General features: G+C 32.6%; 2 protein-coding genes across 10 annotated transcripts in view; one reads left to right on the top strand and one right to left on the bottom strand.

Moving 5' to 3' along the window:
* SRSF11 (serine and arginine rich splicing factor 11) overlaps nucleotides 1-2,451 on the bottom strand; it is a 40,962-nt gene extending 38,511 nt beyond the window's left edge. For 4 of the 8 annotated variants that reach the window (XM_039838564.1, XM_039838572.1, XM_039838574.1 and 1 more), the window contains exon 1: nucleotides 2,308-2,451. The gene's annotated coding sequence lies outside the window, so the exon portion shown is untranslated. The remainder of the gene's footprint in view (nucleotides 1-2,307) is intronic. The other 4 variants (XM_039838565.1, XM_039838577.1, XM_039838570.1 and 1 more) reach the window with 4 other exon arrangements.
* An 18-nt stretch (nucleotides 2,452-2,469) lies between these two features.
* LRRC40 (leucine rich repeat containing 40) overlaps nucleotides 2,470-21,890 on the top strand; it is a 41,627-nt gene continuing 22,206 nt past the window's right edge. The window contains exons 1-6 of one of the 2 annotated variants that reach the window (XM_039838562.1): nucleotides 2,470-2,688; nucleotides 11,903-12,084; nucleotides 13,525-13,598; nucleotides 15,456-15,585; nucleotides 18,461-18,581; nucleotides 20,872-21,014. In XM_039838562.1, coding sequence (XP_039694496.1) covers nucleotides 2,538-2,688; nucleotides 11,903-12,084; nucleotides 13,525-13,598; nucleotides 15,456-15,585; nucleotides 18,461-18,581; nucleotides 20,872-21,014 — 801 coding nt within the window. In that variant the 5' untranslated portion in view covers nucleotides 2,470-2,537. Of the gene's footprint in view, nucleotides 2,689-11,902; nucleotides 12,085-13,524; nucleotides 13,599-15,455; nucleotides 15,586-18,460; nucleotides 18,582-20,862; nucleotides 21,015-21,890 lie in introns of both variants that reach the window. The other variant, XM_039838561.1, reaches the window with a different exon arrangement.

Raw genomic sequence — 21,890 nt, 5'->3', positions numbered from 1 at the left:
CAAAGAAGGTGGAAGAAACCTTCCATTACTTTAATAAAATGAATATAATAAATTATATCTAGACAAATTATGTTTCAAAAGGTAGCTATGCAGTAGTCTCCAGTCCTTGCAAAGGAGACATCCATTTCATATTATTTTAATAATCCAAGTAAAAAAATACTTTAGCTTAAATGCTCACGCTAAAAAAGGGCTTGGTTTTTTGTTTGTAATGCATTCTTCCTAAAGTAACATAATTACTATGAGAAGCTAATTCCCACAAATATAACTATATATAACTATAATCTCTCATAAAGAAGCTCAATTCAAGTTGATAAGCTTTCGGTTCCCATCACTTGAGATAAAATTTTCCCAACTGCACGAGGAAATAATTTCACCCTCAATTTGCTCAATCTGCACTTGCTACACAGGTACAATACATAGTATATTATAGATATATATACTAGTAACATTTTTACATATGTTAGTTTATACCATAACTGTAGTATATGGTCTCTTGGATTTTTTCACAATTGCTTTACTTTTCCTGAAACAGGATATGCTTCTCTTACACAGAATGCAACAATGTTTCAACATAATACTATAATTAAACATCAATAATGAAATATTTAACTTGAAGTGGAAGCACAATAAATGAAAAAAATTACACCCTGCAAGTTATTTAAAACAATGTTGAACTAAAGAAGAATTTATTGTAGGGGGAGGGGTGGCTATTGTAAACTACACTTGAGGAATTCATCCTCGAAAGGTAGGCTGTTACATCCTATATAGGAGAAAAAAGGTTTTTCTATAAGAAATTAATCTCTTCTAAAACAATTGAAGTGTCTCTTAAAATGGCTCTAGGATAAAAGCAAGTTGAAAATGATGAAATAAAAGCTACCAGGCAAATCATAATGACTAATAAGAAAGGTTTTGGAGAGAAATCTAGGTTCAAATTCCTGGCCATACCACTTATACAAACTGTGACTTTGGCAAGTTTCTTAATTTCTTTTAGCCTCAATTTTTTCATCTACAAAACTGGTCATTGTGCTAAATAAGAAACAGCAAAATTAGTTATTTTGCTGAGTCTGGTACTTAGAAAGGGCTCAATAAGGTGGCTATAATGAATATTGTCAAGATAATTGAGGTGGGGGGACCTCATTAATGACCTTGCAAAAACTCCTATGGTCTTTGCTTTAAAATCCACTTCTTTCTTGCTGGGTACTGTTACTGGTACTTTTCTGCTGTTCACTTTTAGTGTAAAAGACTTTACAAAACTAAGAAGAAAAAAAATAGCGAGAGGGGGGTTAAAAACCGAATTTTACAGGTAGACAGAACCCGGGCCTACGCAAAACTATGCGTGCTGCAGAATCTGTCATCCTACCTTTCAAATATCCTACCGAGTCCCAGCCAAGTTGATGGGGGGTTAGGAGGATATTTCCCGGTAAATGTTTTTTAAAACAAAACGACCAAGCAAAAGACAAGTCTAGCACCCAGTCGTATTAAAAATGATGAGTTCTTACTTATTTGCTGAACAAATGAAAAAAGCTGTACATTTCAGACAGAAACTAACGTTCCAGGAAAACCGACTTAAGTGAACAAAATTTTCATTTTCTATTCTGAATTGGAGTCCCTTACCAAGAGCTCAGACTTAAAACTTAAGCTTCATTCCACTAAATTAAAAAAAAAAAAGATAGAAATTATCCCTAAATTAAAAAAAAAAAAAAAAAAAAAAAGGACTGAGCTTTAAAAGTGATCAAGTAAAACTGCCTAAAGTTACATAGCTTGTAGAATTTGGAAGCAGATGGAATTCGAACTCGCATCCCTAGACTGCAAAGTCCAAGCTGTTTTCACTATACTAAAGCTTGCGCCTCTGCTTGTCTCCCTAAACTGTCTGGTAGAAAGAACATTTATAATTAAGCATCCCCCTCCCTCCTCCCTTTCTCTGTTGCCAACCCTTCCATCTCAGACTACCTCCTATGCTGGGCTATTATAAACTCAATACGGCAGGCAACAGGCCAGATGCACTAATTCTAGGAATCGGAGTACAGGCCCAAAGAACAGAAATCTGTTTTACTTCCTACGCTGGACGGAAGGTCTGGCGCCACTGCCATCATCGACAAACACAGGCTGGGGTCCAGAGTGGCTGCAGACCGCGCCCAGGTCTCAAGTTTTAGTAAAGGCCCATGTTCAGGCCAGGCGAGGAGGGAAGAGAAGGTTATTCTTTCCCGACACCCTGGCCACGGCGGGTGCACAGAGAAGCATGGAGTCGCAGGAATAGTGCAAACGATAAACCCTAAAGTCCCTCTTCAGCCGGTTAAACACACTTACTTGAGCGAAGTAATTTCAAGACACAAGGCCGGCACCGGCAACGGGAAGGGCTCCTCTGTCCTCCAGCCCCAGGGACGGACAGTGACGACATCCGGGCCGCGCCGCCAAGAGTGAAGGCCCAGCCAGGGCCAGGCTTACCGACCGCTCGCTCGCGGCAGGGGCGGGGCCTCAAGCGGCGCAGCCTTTAAGCGTCACGCACCGGGCTCTGCTTCTGGACCCGGGGTTTGAACATGTCGCGCCTGAAGGCAGTTGCTGAGCGGAATCCGCAAGCAGGTTTCAGAGCTGAAAGGAGAGACTGCGGTGCTTCAGTACCCCAGGGACTGTTAAAGGCTGCGAGGAAGAGCGGCCAGTTAAATCTGTCGGGTCGGAACCTCAGTGAAGGTAAGGTCTGGAGGTTATGAGCCGATCGTGCTTCCTTTCAGAAAGCACTTGCCCCTGGTGGCCTCCTTTTCCTCTGGCCTGGCTTTGGCCACATTTGCCTCAGGTCCCTAGGCAGGATCCCAGTGCTCTAATTCAGGCACTTGTCCCTTTTCCATGGCTCCGTCAGTTCGGTTCCTAATTTCGCTCCAGGAGTCACTGGTGAAAGGATCCTGCTGGGAATATGGCCAAAATTTAAACGGGCCGCTTTCCCGGATACCCACAGTCTATGAAATAAAATTAGCTATCAAATAATGGGCAGATACTTTCTTTATTTGGCCCTCATTTTCCCCCTCTTAAGCGTGAATGCCACTCTTCCCTATCAAGACTCTTTTCTTGGTGCAGCTGGGCAGAGTCCTAAATACAAGGAATAATGAGCATATTTCCTAAACTGCTGACCAAGTTAGACGCCAGAAAAAATGAATCTAGAACCATCCTGAAAAACCTAAAGATCAACAAGCATAAATCCAGATACCATGAATGAATAATAGCCAGATGCTCTTCTGATTATATTTTGTATAAGGGTGGGCGTGGAAAGAGTGGAGAGAGAAAATATAACATTCTTTCTCTAATTTTTTCTTCTACTTGTCAGGTTTTAGTCTATCCGGGGTGAAAACGTTCCATTTTCCTACTAATGATTGCTTTTTTATTGTGCCATGTAGAGAGTAGACCAAACAAATACTTGCTAAATGAATGAAAGGATATATAACAAAATCTCTGCTCTACTTGATAAAGCTTTTAATGAATAAGAGAATAATTATTTTAAAACTACTGATGTGCCTATACACTTGCTTTTCCAGAAGAATGGAACATTTTCCTTTATACCTGACTAGGGCTCACTCCTTTGCTTCCTGTAAAGATTCTGCTCAGAGGTCACACCTCAGGCCCTTCCTAAGTATCTATCTTTACCATTGCTAACACTCTGTTCTCTTACCTGTTTAATTTTTAAATAGCAATTACCACTATGAGAAAAGATATAAGTGGGAGAGGCATGTGGTATTTGTAGATTACATATCAAAAAGCAGTTTTTGTTAACCATAATATAGAAAGTGTTTATCTATAACCTTCAGTTTCATCTATTGTCAGTCAACCTTAAACATCCAAACTGCTATAATTCTAAACTATAGTAGTCCTTTATATGGGGCCGTACTCCTTATCTTTGTATCTTTGCTAATGTACGTTTGAGATGCTTATCTTGCTGTGCCTTATTTTCTCATTTATAATGTCATAATAATAGGACCTACTAAGGTTTAAATGAGATAATGTACATAAAGTGACTGGTACATAAAAAATACAGTGTTGTTATCATTGCAATAGCCTCCTGGATTTCTTGTTTTCAGTCTCACTCTCTAAATCATTGTCATTACCAAGAGTTAACTTTCCACAACACAGATTTTATTATGTCACTCACAGCATTTAATGACTCCTCATAGCCCTCAAGATTCAGTATAAATTTCTTAGTACAACATACAAAAGCCTTTTGAAATCTTACCACTGAGTATCTATATAAGACCTCCCATCTCTTTTCAGATTCCTATGCTTTAACAATGACAATAACAAAAACAATTTTCTCCATAGTTTACATTACTGTTCACTCTTAGTGTTAAACAGTTCTGAGTTTTGATAAATGCATAATGCCATGTATCCACCATCACAGTATCATATAGAATAGTTTTTTGCCCTTAAAATCTCCCAAGATCTACCTATTTTATTCCTACTCTGCTTCACCTGTGGCAACCACCAGTTTTTTTTTTACTGTAGTTTTACCTTTTCTAAAATGTCATATAATTGGAATCAGAGTATATAGCTTTTTCAGACTGGCTTTTTTTCACTAAACATATGCATTTTAGTTTATTTCTTTTTGTGGCTTGAGAGCTCATTTCTTTTTGTCACTGAATAATATTTCATGATAGATATATACCACTTCGTTTAACCATTCACCTTTTGAAGGACACCTCAGTTGCTTCCAGTTTTTGGCAGTTATGAATGAAGCTGCTATTTGTGTGCGTGTTTTTGTGTGGACATAAGTTTTCAACTCATTTGAGTATAAACCTAGAAACCCTATTACCAGATCACATGGTAAGACTATGCTTAACTTTATAGGAAATTGCTGGACTGTTTTCCAAAGTGGATGTACCATTTTCATTCCCACCAGCAATGAATGAGTTCCTGTTGCTCAACATCTTTGCCACCATTTGGTATTATCAGGTTTTGGGAGTTTATTCTAATAGATGTGTAGTAGTTTCTCACAGTTGTTTTAATTTGCTATTTTTTAATGACATGTGTATCAACTTTTCATATGCTCATTTGCCATCTGTATATTTTTGGTGAGGTACCTGTTCAGATTTTTTGCCTATTTTTAACTGGATTGTTTGTTTCCTTATTTTTGAGCATGTTTGTCATTTACCTTTTCATGCTACATGTCTCTGCTCAATAACTGATGGTTCAATGAATAAGTGACACATAAAAGAGGCCAGTAGCCTATTGGTGATGGTTCTTAAAATCAGTGTTATATGAAGTTTGGATAAAAGCTACAAAGTGTTTTTCTGACATAAAGTAATTGCAGAAATGATTATTACTTTTACTAAATTGTCCCTTGTACTGGCCTACACATTGTTGTATTTTTAAAAATATACTGATTTTTTAAAAAGTCCCCTCATTATCTTTATTAGTATCCCCAAATAGTATTACCTAAAATTCTGAATTATGTTCAAAAGATATTATCAAACATGGATTCTTTCTTATGTATGAGATATCATAAGAAATATTTTATATGAAATATATGAAATAATAAATATGGACGTGTTTATATGCTCTGCGGAGTTCTACATATTTATTTAAATAGCATCTCTTATGTACCTTTCTATGTTTCTTCTAGATATTGTACTAGGTACCAAGGAAGCAAAATGACACTTTGAACAATTCAGTCGCATAAGCATTTTAACATGAGTTTTATTCAAATTTATTTATTAAGTATTGCATATGTTAGAAGTGCTGTCAAAAGCATGGTGGTGTGAGAGATCTCCCCTGATCTCTCCCCTTGAAATTACAAGCTGAACACCTACAGTCCAACAGATAACACCCAACCTGCACACAAGCTCGTCTGAGGAGTCTGCGCATCAGACATCTGAAGGTGGGCAAATCACAGTAGCTGGGAGGAGAAAGGGAAGCAGGTGCTGCAGAATGCAGCCCGGAGCTGCTCGCAGGATGACGGGGAAGGGAGAATTACACAGTGTTTTTCTGACTCGTTGAAGTCCAAAACATTCCTGCCTGAGTGATCAGCATATTCCATGTGTTGGAGCCCAGTAAGCAGGGCAGAGAGCAAAGCAGAGACTGAGTATGGAGGGGCAACAGCTGTGTCTTAGCAACCCCCATTGCCAGGCAGAAATCTGAGTCACAGAGCCTGGCCACCTCCCTCTACCATTCCAGAGCATGCAACCTCAACTCTTGTACCCAGGGGAATCTGCAGCCGTCAAAACTGAAACACACAGTGCAGCTGGTCCTAGTGATAGTAGAGGAGATATAGAAGCCAGACATTTGAAGCTTGAGGGCCAGAATTACTGGAAGGAAAACAGCCACACATAGCACTGGCCTCTCCTGCTCAGTCAGGCTGATTTGGATGGAAACAGCAGACAGAGCATTTCATCTGACTGTTGGGGCAGTACCAGACTTCAGGGCCTTTTCAGAGGCTCGGACCCCCATCGCCCTTCACATTCTCTCACAAAGATGAACCTTGGGATTGAGGCGACCTGGTGACAGAGGGGAGACACAGCTCTTCAGAGAATAAAGGTTATTTTTAACCTCAAAGCAGAGATCCAGGAGGTTTGAGCAGCGCAGAAGGCTTGGGCGCCACCCACTGGAAATCTAAAGAAAAACCTCATCAACCTGCTAACGAGAGATCACTACATAATAAATTTTCTTTTTCTTTTCTTTTTTTTTTTTAAAGAGTACATTCCCATTAATGCCTAGGTGGAGAAATAGTCCGTCAAAAACCACGAACAACCAAGGTGACAAGGCAACTCAGAAAGAAAATGAAAAATCCCCAGAAAATAAGCTTAAAAGTATAGAAATGTACAATTTAAATAATAGAGAATTCAAGATTGCACTTCTGAAAAAACTCAGAGAGATACAAGAAAATTCTGATTGACAGTTCAAAGAGCTTAGAAACAAAATCCATGAGTAACGGGAATACTTAACCAAGGAGATTAAAACTCTAAAAAAGAACCAAATGGAAGTTCTGGAGCTGAAGAACTCATTAAGAGCGATGAAGAATGAAACAGCAAGCTCAGGAAAGAGCTGACCAAATGAAGGAAAGAATTAGTGATATTGAAGACAGAAATCTGGAAATGATGCAGATGGAAGGAGAGAGACTTGAAAGTGGGGAAAAAGTGAAATAACTACGAGAACTATCTGATAATAATAAAAAAAACAATACAAGAATAATGGGTATACTAGAGGAGAAGAGAGGGAGAAGGGAACAGAGAACATATTCAAACAAATAGTTGATGAGAATTCCCCAAAACTACAGAAGGAACTGGATGCTCAAATCCTAGAAGCAAACGGAACACCTATATCTCAACCCAAAAAGGTCTTTTCCAAGACACATTATATTAAAATTATCAAAAATTAATGACAAAAAAATCTCAAGGCAGCCAGGGAAACGAAGATGATAACTTATAAAGGAAAACCCGTTAGATTATCATCAGACTTTTCATCACAAACTTAACAAGCTAAGAGAGAATTGAACCAAATATGCAAACTATTGAAAGAGAGAAATTACTAGCCAAGAATAATATATCCAGCAAAGTTCTTCTTTAGATATGAAGAAGAAATAAAGAACTTTTCAAATATACAGAAGCTGAGGGAATTTTCCACCACAAGCCCTGCATTACAGGAAATAATGGAGTGGGTCATTCTACCTGACATAAAAGGGCTAACCCATACAAAACTATGAGAAAGATGACTAACAGGCACACAGAAACAGGAAAGTGCAGCCTTTGTTAAAATAAATATTACATTATGGTTAAAGGCAAAAAAAAACAACAACAAAAAACCCTTTAAAAAGAAGACAACAGCTACTGCAACCTAGAAATGAATGTACAGCATAAATAGGGATCATTTGAGACAACAAAAACAGTAAAGGGGAGGGGGTGAAGATCTGAATCTGCAAAGGGGAAGAGATAATGTGCACTCAGAAGATAAAGGACTACTCTGTGTGTACACACAACTTTCCTTCACATAAATTTAATGGTAACCACACCAAAAAAGTCCAATAGAGACACTGAGCTACCAGAAAACAAGATAAAATGGCTATAGGAGATGTTGAGAATCATGATTTTACTCATATGAGGTATATAAAACTGAAAGCAACAAACAAATGAGACAAACAGACTCATGGACTTGGACAGTAAATTAGTGGTTACCAGAGAGAAGGGGCTGAGGGAGGTAGATGAGGTAAAGGGGGTCAAATATTTGGTGACAAAAGGAAATTTAACTTTGGGTAATGAACATAAAATGCAGTATACATATGACATTGAATTGTATACTTGAAACCTATTTGATTAACCAGTGTCACCCCAATAATTTTAATTTAAAAAATAGTTAATACGGTAGCAAGCAAATGTCATATGTTTTCTGAGCTTTCATATTAAGAGTAAAATTTAATTTACTTGTTAAAAAAGAAAAGAATTATATATGTTAAATGATAAACGTGTTACTCCAAGTCTTTATTTCCTCCTTCATATTTATACAATCATAAAAATGTATTTGTTAAGTACATTCGTGTCCATTATTCCTATATTGGAAAAATAAAATCTAGTCTTTTATTTAGATGTATATAACAAAAAGTTAAAATTCTGTCGATTCTTAGATGGTGGTCTCCTTGAAACAATTCTTTTTTAACAGGAGCTTGAAGATCAGTGAGGTTTTATTACCCTGTCAGCGTTGTTAACTGGTACCAATACAGATTAACTTTTACCTGAAATTGAAATATAGGTACTCTCTAGGGTTTTTAGATATCCTTTCTTTTTATAGACCTTAATTATTTTGTGAAAATACCATTTATTATTTTCTCTTCTTTATAAAAGCATTATGTCTGCTGTAGAAAAACTACATCCTAGAGCAAACATAAAAAGCCAAAATAACCATCTAGGGTTAATCATTTATATTTTGCAGATTTTTCTGTTTTTTTTTTTTGTCTAAATATGTATGTATAATTTGCCTTCTGTGTATTATTTTGAACATATTTAGATTTGTACTGAGTCCTTTCTGACTTCTATTTGTACATTTTTCAGTGTCACTTGAAAAATCTGATTATTTTTAATGACTATAATATTGCACATAATGTTATGTCTGCTATAGTTAATATCCAAATATTGATGATAATTTTAAAGTCATCATTTTGGTGTCAGTTCTATAACTTACTTAGAAAGGTATGCCTAAACAAAGTAACTTAATAACCAACTTCAAAGAAGAATGTTAGAAATAATTCTGAAAATTTTAAGTGACAGCATTTTTATTAGCAGCAACTTAAGAATATATCATCACAAATGATATATTCACTAGAGATATTGCAGCTGTTTCATTAGATCAAATAAAATAGTAGAGTTAAAAAGGAGTTATTAATTATTGCCTTGTGGTTGCATGACCCTGGCAGAACAGTATTATAGGAATGTTTTGGGTTGATACATCAAAAACTGAAGGAAAGTAAAAGGTGCCAGAGTTTGAAATAAAAGAATGCTAAATTCTAAAGGAAACCAAACTGTTAAACTGATAGGAAAATTGATAAGTGGATAACTTATTAAACAAGCCAAATTAGTTTAGAAAGCGTTATTTAAAAGGGAAATATGGGTGTAAGGCTATCCTTCCATATCTTGAAGAGAGCAGTTTGGTTAGTGTCCATTTGTGGATTTAAGTAAATAGGTCTAGGACTACTAGGCCTCAAGATGTCATGCCTTCTATTTTAGGGTAATGAAGATTTGTCTTATTCCGTATGTATAGTTATGACAAGATAAAAAGTATAAAATAAACAGTATATTTACCAAGGTTTTAAACAACCATCTTCAAGTATTCTGATAAATTAGCTTGACTGTATTTTGATTACTAGTTGTCTTAATGGAATTTACTGTGATATTCTAAACAGCTAATAAGAATCCAGATTTTAATAACAAATAATTCCAGAAAGAAACTGTGCTTCCAGGTGAGTAGATCATCAAAACAAGCTAATTCTTAAAAATGAAAGCAAGAGGAAAATGCCTTGATCTAGATGTAATGGCAGAATCTTGAGGTGAACATTTAATTTTCAGTAAACTGAAATCCAGTGAAGCCTACCTCTTTGGATTATAAACTAAGTAACTAATTAATTGAAAATCCCATTCCTATTTCTTGATCTGTTAAAGTAATTCTAAACTTTAGTGTCTCAGTCTCTTGAGATGTATATCTCAAGTTATTATCAATGCCAAAGTGTTTAATAAAGCGGTGCAAACTTAAATGTATCCTTATATTAATGACATTCATGTTCACTCACATTTTAATACGTTTCTTGAGTAGGAGAGGAAAAGTGTTAGCTAATAAGTGAATATCATCTATCATAGACATTGTCACAGAAAAAATACAGATTGGAAAGAATGGAATTGCTGGACGTATAATAATATGTGTATATTTAACTTTATAATTCACCGAATCGTCTGCCCCTAGTAATAGAGATTCAGTTGCTCTACATCATTACCAGTACTTTTATTGTCTGTCTTTTGAATATTAGCATTCTTGTGGTTGTGTTATACTACCACCTTATGGTTTAACTTACATTTCCTTCATGACTAATGATGTTGAGCATCTTTTCAGCTGCTCATTAGCCATTAGTATATCTTTTGCCAAGTGTTCAGGTTTTTTGGTCTATTTTTTAAATTGGACTATTTGTCTTATGAGTTATGTGTCATTCTCAGATATCCATCTATATTGATATCTACCTAATATATTCTATTCTGAGGCTTGCAAGTAGAGTGAATTTTCACTCTACTTGCAATTTCTCAATTTCTTTAGAAAATTATAGAATTTAAATTTTGACGAAGTTGTTTATCAATTTTTTTTTTTTATGATTTGTACTTTTTCTGCACTAAGAAATTTTATCTATCCCTAGGCTATGAAGATTTTGTCCTCTGCTTTTTTTCTCAGTATTTGATAAGGGCCTTGCTGTCTATTGTGGAAGCCTGTAGTCACATACGCCTACTTAAATTTTAATTAACCAAAATTAAATAAAATTAAAAGTTCTTCAGTCACTTTAGCTACATTTTAAGTATTCACTAGCCATATGCTACCATATTGAATAGTGCAGGTAGTGGGATATTTCTGTCATTGCAGAAAGTTCTGTTGGGTGGTGGTGTTTAAAGATATTATCTACCCTATGAGATATATATTACATATATACATATGTATGTAATATGGATATTTGTCTATTATATATGCACATATATGTGTACACATGTACATGTGTATATATGTATATATACACATAAGATTACTTTTATATGTTGCATCATTTGTATTTTAAAAATTGGCATCCTTTATTTTTAATTTGAATTCCGTCTTTGCTACTTACTAGCTATATAATTCTAGGTCAATTATAATTTTCTCTGTGTCCTATTTTTCTCATCTATAAAATGAGGATAGTGATAGTACCTACCTTGCAGAATTGTTATGAGGTTTGAGTTAGTATTTTAGAAAATCTCCTAGTAGTTGTAAATGTTGTCTATTATTATTATTAGCTATTATTACCAGTGCTTTCTAAGACTTTACATACTTTTATTATAAAAGTTATAACATTACCTTATAAATGTTGATTTCCATGCCTTCTTTTATTCTCTTAGCATAACGGTACAGTCCATTCTTTATTTGTCTTGTGTATGTACCACAGTGTGCTGTGTGGAGTAAATATAGTTGAATAAAGATGAAAGTGAGATCTAATATGTAAAATACATATTACATATTCTGTTTTTGAATAAAATAAATTTTCACTCTACTTGCAATTCATTGCTATTTGACTTAGTTGAAGCTGTGTTTTTTTAAAGTTTTAGCAATTGCTTTTCAGTAAATAAACTGTAACTTATAGTCAGTAAATAAAATGTAACTTAACATTTTCTTGTTTTCTTTTCTCTTTTTGGTCTGGTTGTGGTGGAAATAGTACCTCAGTGTGTCTGGAGAATAAATGTGGATATCCCTGAGGAAGCTAATCAGAATCTTTCATTCAGTGCTACTGAACGATGGTGGGAGCAGACAGATTTGACCAAGCTAATCATATCCAACAATAAACTTCAGTCACTTACAGATGACCTCCGACTCCTGCCTGCACTCACTGTTCTTGATGTAAGTTGACTGATTATAGATATGGATCATTAGTTGAAGAGACTCTAAATCTAAATTTAGGCTTTGATAAGCAGAAAACCCATGTTCAGTTGATAGAATGCAAATGAGAATAAGAAATTATCATTAGGCATAGCATAATGGTTTAAGATTGCAGAATTAGAACATGAGGCTTCAAATTCTGACTACTACTTGATAGCTGTATAACCTTGGGAAAGTTACCTCTTTGTGCCTCAGTTTTCACGTAGAAACCAGGACTCATGCTACTACTTATTTTTAAAAATTGTTCTTAAAATGAGCTAATAGAATAGGAAAAGGAGTTAGAATGAAATGAGCTAATAGATACAAACAGATTTGGTATTTAACAAGTGATTACTGCTACTTTTGTTTTTTATTGCTATTATTTTTAATATCATTATTCCAGACATTAAAGCAAAAACAGTTGACCCTTGAACAATGCAGGGGTTAGGGCCACCAATACCTGTGCAGTTGAAAATTTGTGTATAACTTTTGACTCCCCAAAAACTTTACTACTACTAATCTGCTGTTGACCAGCAGGCTTACCGGTAATATAAATAGTAGATTACTATATATTGTGCATGTTATATGTATTATATACTGTATTCTTACAATAAAGCAAGATAAAGAAAATGTTATTAAGAAAATCATAAGGAAAATACATTTACATTATTTACTAAGAAAAATCTATGTATAAGAGGATCCATGCAGTTCAAACCCGTGTTGTTCAAGTTAACTATACTTACAATTAATTATGTTTATTTAACTTGTCTTTCACACTGACTTAAATTATTGAACTTAAATTTTTGTGTGTTTATTCAGGGACTATGTTTTAGTCTCTAGTTGCTATGTCATGTGGTAAAGTAAAGCATGAGTAGTTTATGTCGCAGTCTTCAGATTTCTGATGTTCTTAGGGACATCAAAAATCTTCTAATTCATGTCTGAAAAAGTATTATCTAGTCATATTTCTAGAGAAGTTTTTATTTTATTCATTTGTAAATGAATGGATTGGCTTAGGTGCTCTCTAAGATTCCTTGTACCTTGAAAACAATGATTCTTTGACAACATGAGAAAAGGCTCCCCCTCCCCTTTCATTTATTTTTTTGGTTGACATAAACCATGCTATCAGAGGGCCATTGTTAGATTCTAACATTCTCATTTCTCATCTGAGATTGAAATTCCACTCAATAAGGTGAAGTTTGTTTTTTACTTTTAATATTTAATATTCATAATTTCTGAAAAGCAGTTTGGTCTATTTCAAACTCCTTTTCCTATTCTATACACAGAACAATTTCCAATAGTTCAACTCAATGCTATGGAATTAGAAGAACAAGATTATTGTTGAAGAATTTTATACAACAGCAAAGCTCATGTATGGTTCATTATAAGACTAAGATACTGACTGTGTCTTTTAATAACTTTTAGATACATGACAATCAGCTAACATCCCTTCCTTCTGCTATAAGAGAATTAGAAAATCTTCAGAGACTTAATGTCAGGTAAAATTTAAACTTATTTATTTCAGTATTGCTAGTATAGAGTGTAAGTCTAATATTCTTTAAAAATTAAAAACCTTTTTAACACTAGAAAATATTTTTGCATTTTTCTTAGGTTATTTTTGTTTACTTTTTGTTTTGAAATTGCCTACATGTTTTCTGGTTTTAAAATTTAGAGCCAGTTGATTTTTTAAAAAATACTTTTTGTTTTATTTTTATGAAACGATTTTAAGTGTTTTTTTTAGAAAACCTCTGTTGATATCTCAAGTTTTAAGTTACTTTGACATTCTAAAAAATATCTAGGTGTTAAGTAATAGGAAGAAATTTAAAACAATTCTTTCATTAATGATGAAAATTTCATAGTTTTGATATTAGGGGTTTTTATATTTTATATTTTCTGAGGACTCCTTGGGTTCTATGAATATGAATCTTGTATTCATTGATAGGTACATACACGGGAGACCAGGTGGCTAAAGCTCTTGCTAACTCTCTTTGCCCTTCATTACACATCCAGACTTTCAAGAAAGAATAACTGCCTTATATGTTATATATACACAGATTAGGGAAAAATGAATTAGGGAATATTTCATTTAGGAGAAGAACAAAAAGGTTTATTCAAAACATAGTTTGAAAATTATGGTTTATAAAATAGATATTGTTACAGACCTATTTAACACACCATAGTCAAGTCTCTGTTTTCTGTAGGTATGTTAACTGTTTTGAGGGAAAATAGTGCTTCAAATAATAGTCCTTATCTTGTGAAAAACTTAAAATGACTGCAAATCAACAAAAATATCTGTACATAAAAAGGTGCTAATTGTTTAGAACTACATTAGAACTTTTTCCCTTATAAGTCAAAGGCATGGATGTGGCCTGCAAAGGCAAGAATAGAGTTCAGAGGAAGAGGTGAGGTAGTATAGAGTGGGTGTGACATTAGCTTTAGCTTCCAACTCTTAAGATTATGAGCATGAGGGTGGAGGAAATAGATGAGGAAAGGAAATTGAGGACATATATAGCAGAATTACATCTCTGTCCAACTAGATCCCTAGCAAATATACAAAGATTTCAATTACATGATAATAACCAATTTTTGACAATTTTTAGTGGTTCTTATTTTAGAACACATCTTTTGGCATTTTAGTTTTAACTAGTTTTATTTTAATACAACTTAAAGTTATTGTTACCCCATTATATTTCCCATTTCCCTGCTATTTGTTAAGTAATTGTATATGGCATGAAAATAGAGTGGAATTCCTAAGTGATAAATCTAGGAACAGGATAACTCATCTCTTAATTATCAGAGCGTGTGTCATCCTTAGTGACTTGAGACTTCTCTTAAACCAATATGTTGACTATATAGAAAGACTGAGCCAAAAGTTAAGACTAAGTACAAAGAAGAGTGGAGTTTCGTATTATTTTCAAATTGACATACTCGGCCCTTAGACAGAAATAACTATTTTTATCTTGAGTGCTGAGTTTAAAACATAATCCTCATAGATGTCACTCCTTTTGTAATGTATGTGTGCACATCTTTGTCAAAATTCTAAAGTTCAGATATAGTATCTGAGTTTTCACATTACATGTAAAATCAAGAGTTGATTATAAGAAAACAATCAAAAGTTCACAAATTATTTGTTTGAAAACTTTTATTTATTGTTTTTCTTTGAGACCCTCAATTCAGTAACTTTAGATTCCTATTTTAACGTGTGTGTATACTTTTAGGATATGAAGTTAGATAAATATTTAAAATTAGTAAGCATATTTCATATTTTAATGAGTCCATGTAGTTAGTAAAAAAAATGCCTTTATAAGCATTTAATAAGTTGTCACCAAATTACTCAGCATTTATTTTATTAATAGCCATAACAAACTGAAAATACTCCCTGAAGAAATTACAAATCTAAGAAACCTAAAGGGTCTCTATCTCCAGCATAATGAACTAACTTGCATACCAGAGGGATTTGAACAACTTTTCAATTTAGAAGATTTGGTAAGTTGTGGTTTTCCACTTGTTATGTAATTTGAGGTTGGTGGGATATTTTCATCAGAATTTGGATGTATAATTGAAATCATGTGAACTTGGACTGGTGATTATGTAACTAAATTATCAGAAACTATGCATTTTAATTAGATTTCTAAATTAGTCATTGTAAATTTGTTTTTCCTTTGTTTTCTTATGAAATTATCTTAGGTTTTAATTTAGGAATAGAGTTTAAGAGAGGGGTGATGAAGATAACTTTGTTATTCTGAGGCTTTTATGGCTTAGCAAAATAGAAGAAAGGTGTCTTTAGAGGATATCAATTCCATTTTCTATATTTCACTTCCTCCCTATAGGCCCTATAGCCCTCTCTCCTCTGAGTGTCCCCTCGGTACCTAGATAATCCCTTTAAGATCTGCCTTTTTTTGTTGTTTTTCAAAATTTTTATTACATCTGCATCACCTCTTAGAGATAACTATAAAGCAGTATAAATATTATTTAAATCATATTAAGTACTATAAAAACAATAGGTATTGTGTGCTTTGCATATGGCAAAGTAGATAGTTTTATCCCCTAATGCAGATAAGAAACTTGGCTTATGAAAAAGAAGTAACTTATCAGAAATCATTCAACTAATAAGTAAAGAATTCAGGATTTTAACATAAGTCAGTTTGACATCAAGGTGTTTCCCTTTTTTTTCTGCTTTACCACTGAAGGAGTAAAATTCCACTGTAAGGTATCCTATCTGAAAGACTTAAACTGTATTAGATCAGATGTTCCAATATATAATCTCTACTCCACATAGTTATATTATGTTCTTGTTCTTTTCACTATTACATGTTTTAATAAATGTATTTATGTCATTTTAACCTTTATTTTTCATTAAAGGAAAAATTATTTCTTTTACTCTTTTTTTTTTTTGTAAATACATCCTCCTTGATATTTCCCTATCTGCTCTAATGTTGAAATTAAAATATATGCTTTCTTCAGTCATTCTTTCATTATTTCTGTCTTCCAGTCTGATCATATTGGAAATAAGGTTTGGAAAATAAAAGTCATAGGTAAATAAAATGAATGACAAAAAAGGAGGAAGCCGTCAGATTTTGTGGTAAAAGACAGCAATTAAATTTTTTTTTAAAGAGTCTATTTAGAATAGAAAGGAAACCTTCTAATAGACTACAGCAGTTCCCAGTTGTTTCATCTTTTATAGGTTCCCTGGTTCCAAGTAGCATAATGAAAGGATGTTTCAGCTGGGAATTGTTTAAGGACTCAGTATCAAATAAACGATAATGTGAGCAACAATATATTAAAACAGTATATTATATTAAAAGAATAAGCATCTGTAATAATATATGCTAATATATTCTTAGTTATATAAAAACTGTTTAACATAATGCTACTAAATAAATATTGAAGAAATGACAGCATAAATATTAATTTATATGTAATGTACTTCTATTTTATATCTAATTTAATTATTAACTGTAATAATGAAATGTTTAACTTTATTAGTAATTCTGTTGATTTGGGTTCTTTAAAAATGTCAAGATTTTGTGAATTAATATCTTCTCTGTTAGAAACTTTTAATTTTAATTTTTATTGGAACAATTTTAGGTTTTAGAAATGTAAAGGTAATACAGAGAGTTCTCATCTTCCCTTCACCCAGCTTTCCTAATGTTAACATTTTACATAACTATGGGACAATTGTAAAAATTAAGAAATTAACATTGGTACAATATTACTAACTAAACTACAGATTTTATTAAAATTTTCCCACCTTTTCCACTAATGTCCTTTTTTTTTGTCTCGGGATCCAATCTAGAATACTACATTTCATCTAGTGATCAGTAACTTTTGATATTACACCATATTTATTTATTAGTAATCTGTGAACTCTTAGAGCTGAGAGTATTGATTTGTAGATTATTATATTCTATGTTGTAGATATGAAAATATGTTATTTTATGTTAAAATAATAAATACAGTACATATGTATATATGTACACATATTTTTTTTAAATGCTGAGCCAGCATTTTTACCTTTATCTATCTTCTTGGAGTTACAGAATGTAATTGTTTAATCTTAGACTAATTGAAAGTCTTCAGAGAACAGTTCCTTTGTTATTTCTTTCTTATTGTTGCCACTGGCCCTACCTAACAGTTTGCTGATAGCTAGTAGAGTACTTAACCGAATTTGGATGTCATAAGAATTATCTGATTTATACCATTGTCTTTTCAAGGGAGTTTCAAAAAAAATTCCTCTCATAACTGTTTAAAGAAAAAACAGAAACAATGACTTAAAGAAGCATCGTGATATAGAGACTAATTAGGCAAGCTTGAATGAATACAAAATAGAGTGGAATAGACTTCTGGACTTAGTCAAAGCAGACTTACTTAGGTTAACAGAAGAAACAAGAGGGAATAATTTTTCCTCAAATTAAAACAGCCACTTTGTCAGGTTTATTTTTTTCTTTCAATAATTTTTTTTCTTGCAAAGATGTGTTTCATAATATTAGTTTACCCATACAGTTTCCCCAGTTTATTATAGATACTCAATATACATTGGATAAAGAAATTGATTTTTTTAATTGAAAACAGGAGGCTTTATATAGCACGGCAATATGACTAGAAACCTTTATGTAAAATAATTCTGAAGTCAGAATTCATTGTAATTTCTCTCTGCTGTATTATTGGACACATAATAGGCCCACACAATTTGGAGGTAATGAATGATGATTTGTGAAATCAGTGAATGAGGGTTACAAAACATTACCTCTGAAATAGTTTTTTTAATGTTTCGATTCCTACAAAATTCTGAAATACACTTTAGAGATAATTTACTTAATTTACTCATTCATTTCTTCATTTTATCTTTCTATTTTTAAAGGATCTTTCAAACAATCGCCTTACAACTATTCCTGCTAGTTTTTCTTTATCCAGTCTGGTGCGACTCAATCTTTCCAGTAATCAACTGAAGAGTTTGCCGGCAGAAATAAGTGGAATGAAAAGTAAATCTTCTTTGTTTTAAAAATACATAAATTTTAAGTTGATGCAACTCACATTTAGAAAAGTAAATTTTAATACAGTTAGTTACAGAGAAGTAAAATAATAGGTTTTATGGTGGTAAATGCCAACAGTAGCAACTAGTCTTGAGGTTTTTGAAGTCCAGTAGAACTAATATTAAGGGATAAAAATATTTAAGGTACATTTTAGTACCTTTAAATAAATATACTTAATCATTGTAGAATTCTTATTTAGAGTCTGAAATCATTATGACTTTTTTGTTTAAAAGCAAACTATTATTACTTCTTGGTTGATGACCACACTGTGTGTCAGCTGTAGACTATTTACCTTACCTTTTTTGCTAATCATACATAAGCCCTCTTCATTTTTTTTTTTAACCTCCCTTTTGTGGAATAAGTCGTAGAAGTGATTTTGTACAGTTGATTATAGATCATTTTGTGATGAATTTGTAAAATTGTGCTGTTTTTCTTTAGAGTAATAGCTATATGTCATTTGTAATAAGAATGCATAAGTTAAACCTGCCATAAATCGAATTACATTTTAGGAGAGCCTTTACTTGTGATACCAGTCGTTGAGTGCTTGCTTCTCTTTGCCATTTTTCAATAAAGCTATTAGGAAGTAGAGTTAAAGATAAAATATGGTATCTGGAGTGAGTATAATAAGAAGCATGGATTTTTTTTTCATAAATCGAGTGGAAATATCTTGAGATATAGGAACAGATAGAAAAACCAATAGAGAAATATTTTGAATTTACAGCAATTTTTCTAGTATATTATATAATTAATGATCACATACTTTCTGTTCTTCAGCCACGACAATGATATTTTTAAGCTATCTCCAGTAGGACATTTAGTTGTTATTTAGGACTGGATCCTAAGAACAATATCTAACATTTGTATGGTTCTTTGTAACTCAGAATGCTTTTACATATACAGTCTTGCCTTCACAACATTTCTATAAGTTAAGTGAGATGCGTATTACTTACATTTTAAAGATTCATAAACCTAGGCTTAGAAATTATATTGGAAATTGTAGAGCCAGGGCTTGAAACCTTTTATTCAATCCTTATTGTTCTTTCCACTACATACTGCTTATATTCTCTGTCAGTGCTCTTAGATTCAAACAATTGTGAAAACTACAGTCTCTAACTTTAAAACAAGTTTTTCTTTATAGAATTTACTGGATTTGTGGTGGATCAGATTATGACATTTTTTCTTAATGCTCTCACCAAATAATACATAAATTATTATATTATTAGTTGAAAGTAGTACTGTTAGATTTGTTTTGGAAAGCAGTTATCTCCTTTAAACACTGAAAGCAGCAGACTAAGCTAAGATGTTCTATGAACTCAGTCTTGAATTATATTAAAATTGACAGGTTCAAAGTACAGGAGAAAAGTTGTAAAATGCATATAGCCTACTCAGACTAGAGGGTTGAGAGTAAATTGTGGAAAATAGTGGCCATCATAAGTGAAAGAATCTGTATTATGGATTAGGTAGAAAATTGCTTATTGAAGTCTTAAGGGAAGGAAGACCTTTACTTTTCTTCCAATTCTGTTTTCTGTTCTGCCTTTTAAGAAAGAAAGATCCAGGAAGTAAGAGAGAAATTTAGAGAAATGTTCTGCAAGTTAGAATATTTTTGTCAAGAGTATTAGCTAAGGTGTTAGAGAAAGCATGTAATTTAAAAAAGAAAAAATAGAAGAAGAAAGGAAGGAAAGAAGACAGTGAGAGAGGCAGTATGGATGGATGAAAAAAAGGAGGGAACACATAAAAATTCAAGGCTTTTTGACAGAAAGTTAACTTGTCTGTTTTAAATAGAGATATGTCTAAGCTACTTGAGATCCATTTATACAACTAATATGCATGCCTATTTGTATGTCTAACTGCCTTAAGCTTTTTCTTTTTAAAAATGTACAATTATAGAGGGAAATAATAATCTCATAGTGTATAATTTATACATTTTAGAGTACTTTAACAGAGTAGTAAAGCACTTTGTTTTTTAAATGTTACAAAAATGACCTGGACTATTACTAAACGGTAACTTTAATATTAATTCTCTTTAATTATAGTGAAATATATAAAAAAAAAAATTTTAGTTTACATTTATTTAATTCAGTTGTATTCAAGGTTCTTGATTATTATAGCAGTATAAAACAGCACAGCTTCATAAGTTCTCACGATTATATATACATTCTTTGAATGTATATACAATTATACACCAGTATTTTTTTTCTCTATTAAAGTATTTTTGTTTTTCACTAAATATATGTTACAGGATTAAAGCATTTGGATTGTAATTCAAATCTGTTGGAAACTATACCTCCTGAATTGGCTGGCATGGAATCACTAGAATTGCTTTATTTGCGGAGGAATAAATTACGGTTTTTACCAGAATTTCCTTCTTGTAAATTATTAAAGGTACTATTTAGTTGATTATTAAATAACTGTGTATTTTCCAAAAGTTAATTACAAAAATGAAATTTTAAATCTTGTATTACATTGAAAATATATATTAGTAATAAGTGCTATGTTTTTCCTATATTAATATTTTTCAGAATTTTAATATTACTAAATACATTAATGGTATTGTTAGTAGCAGATTTTTTAAAAAAGAAATAATCAACTTAAAAAAATGAAATTTGTCCATTTCATCTGGTGAGTATTTTATAACTAGAGAAGTAATAGACGATGATGCTCACACAGTAGGTTGGGGCCATACTGTAGGAAACCTGAAATAGGAGAATACTAAAAAGGAATATGTATCTAATTCTATAAGTTGCCACCTTTCAAGTTTACCTGGTCATAATCAGGTGTGTTTAAAGTTAATTACTTTTAGTTTTAAGTATTTAGCATTAACTTTGTCTTTTAAATTCACCACGCTTTGCTTACTTTTATGTATACTTTTATGCATTAGTGTTAAAAATAATTTTTTAAAACAGAATGGTGACAGTGCTAAAAGGAACTGAAAAAGTTATTTATAAGATTATTTGTCTGATTATAGGTTCTATTATTGGGAAATCAGCATATATAATAATCACTAGTGAAAATGTGGAATAACAAACTGATTATAATATAAATAACTTTTTAAACTTATTGATTTGTTTTAAAACTTTAATCTTTCATCAGTATAATCTTGGATTTGTAATTCTATAAATGTAACTACTAAATCAGTTCTCTGCTTCGGTTTTATGAACTTTGAACTTTCTGCCAGGTTAAACCTTTATTTTTAAATTACCAGAAAATTCTTGAAAAATTTTTTATAACCTTTTTTCTTTAGCTATAGATGGCTTAATT

The sequence above is a fragment of the Pteropus medius genome, unplaced genomic scaffold (genome assembly GCF_902729225.1).
Source record: "Pteropus medius unplaced genomic scaffold, Ma_sr-lr_union100, whole genome shotgun sequence".
NCBI classification, from domain to species: domain Eukaryota; kingdom Metazoa; phylum Chordata; class Mammalia; order Chiroptera; family Pteropodidae; genus Pteropus; species Pteropus medius.
The sequence above is the reverse complement of the archived record's forward strand: the minus strand, read 5'-3'. Positions and strand labels throughout refer to the sequence as shown.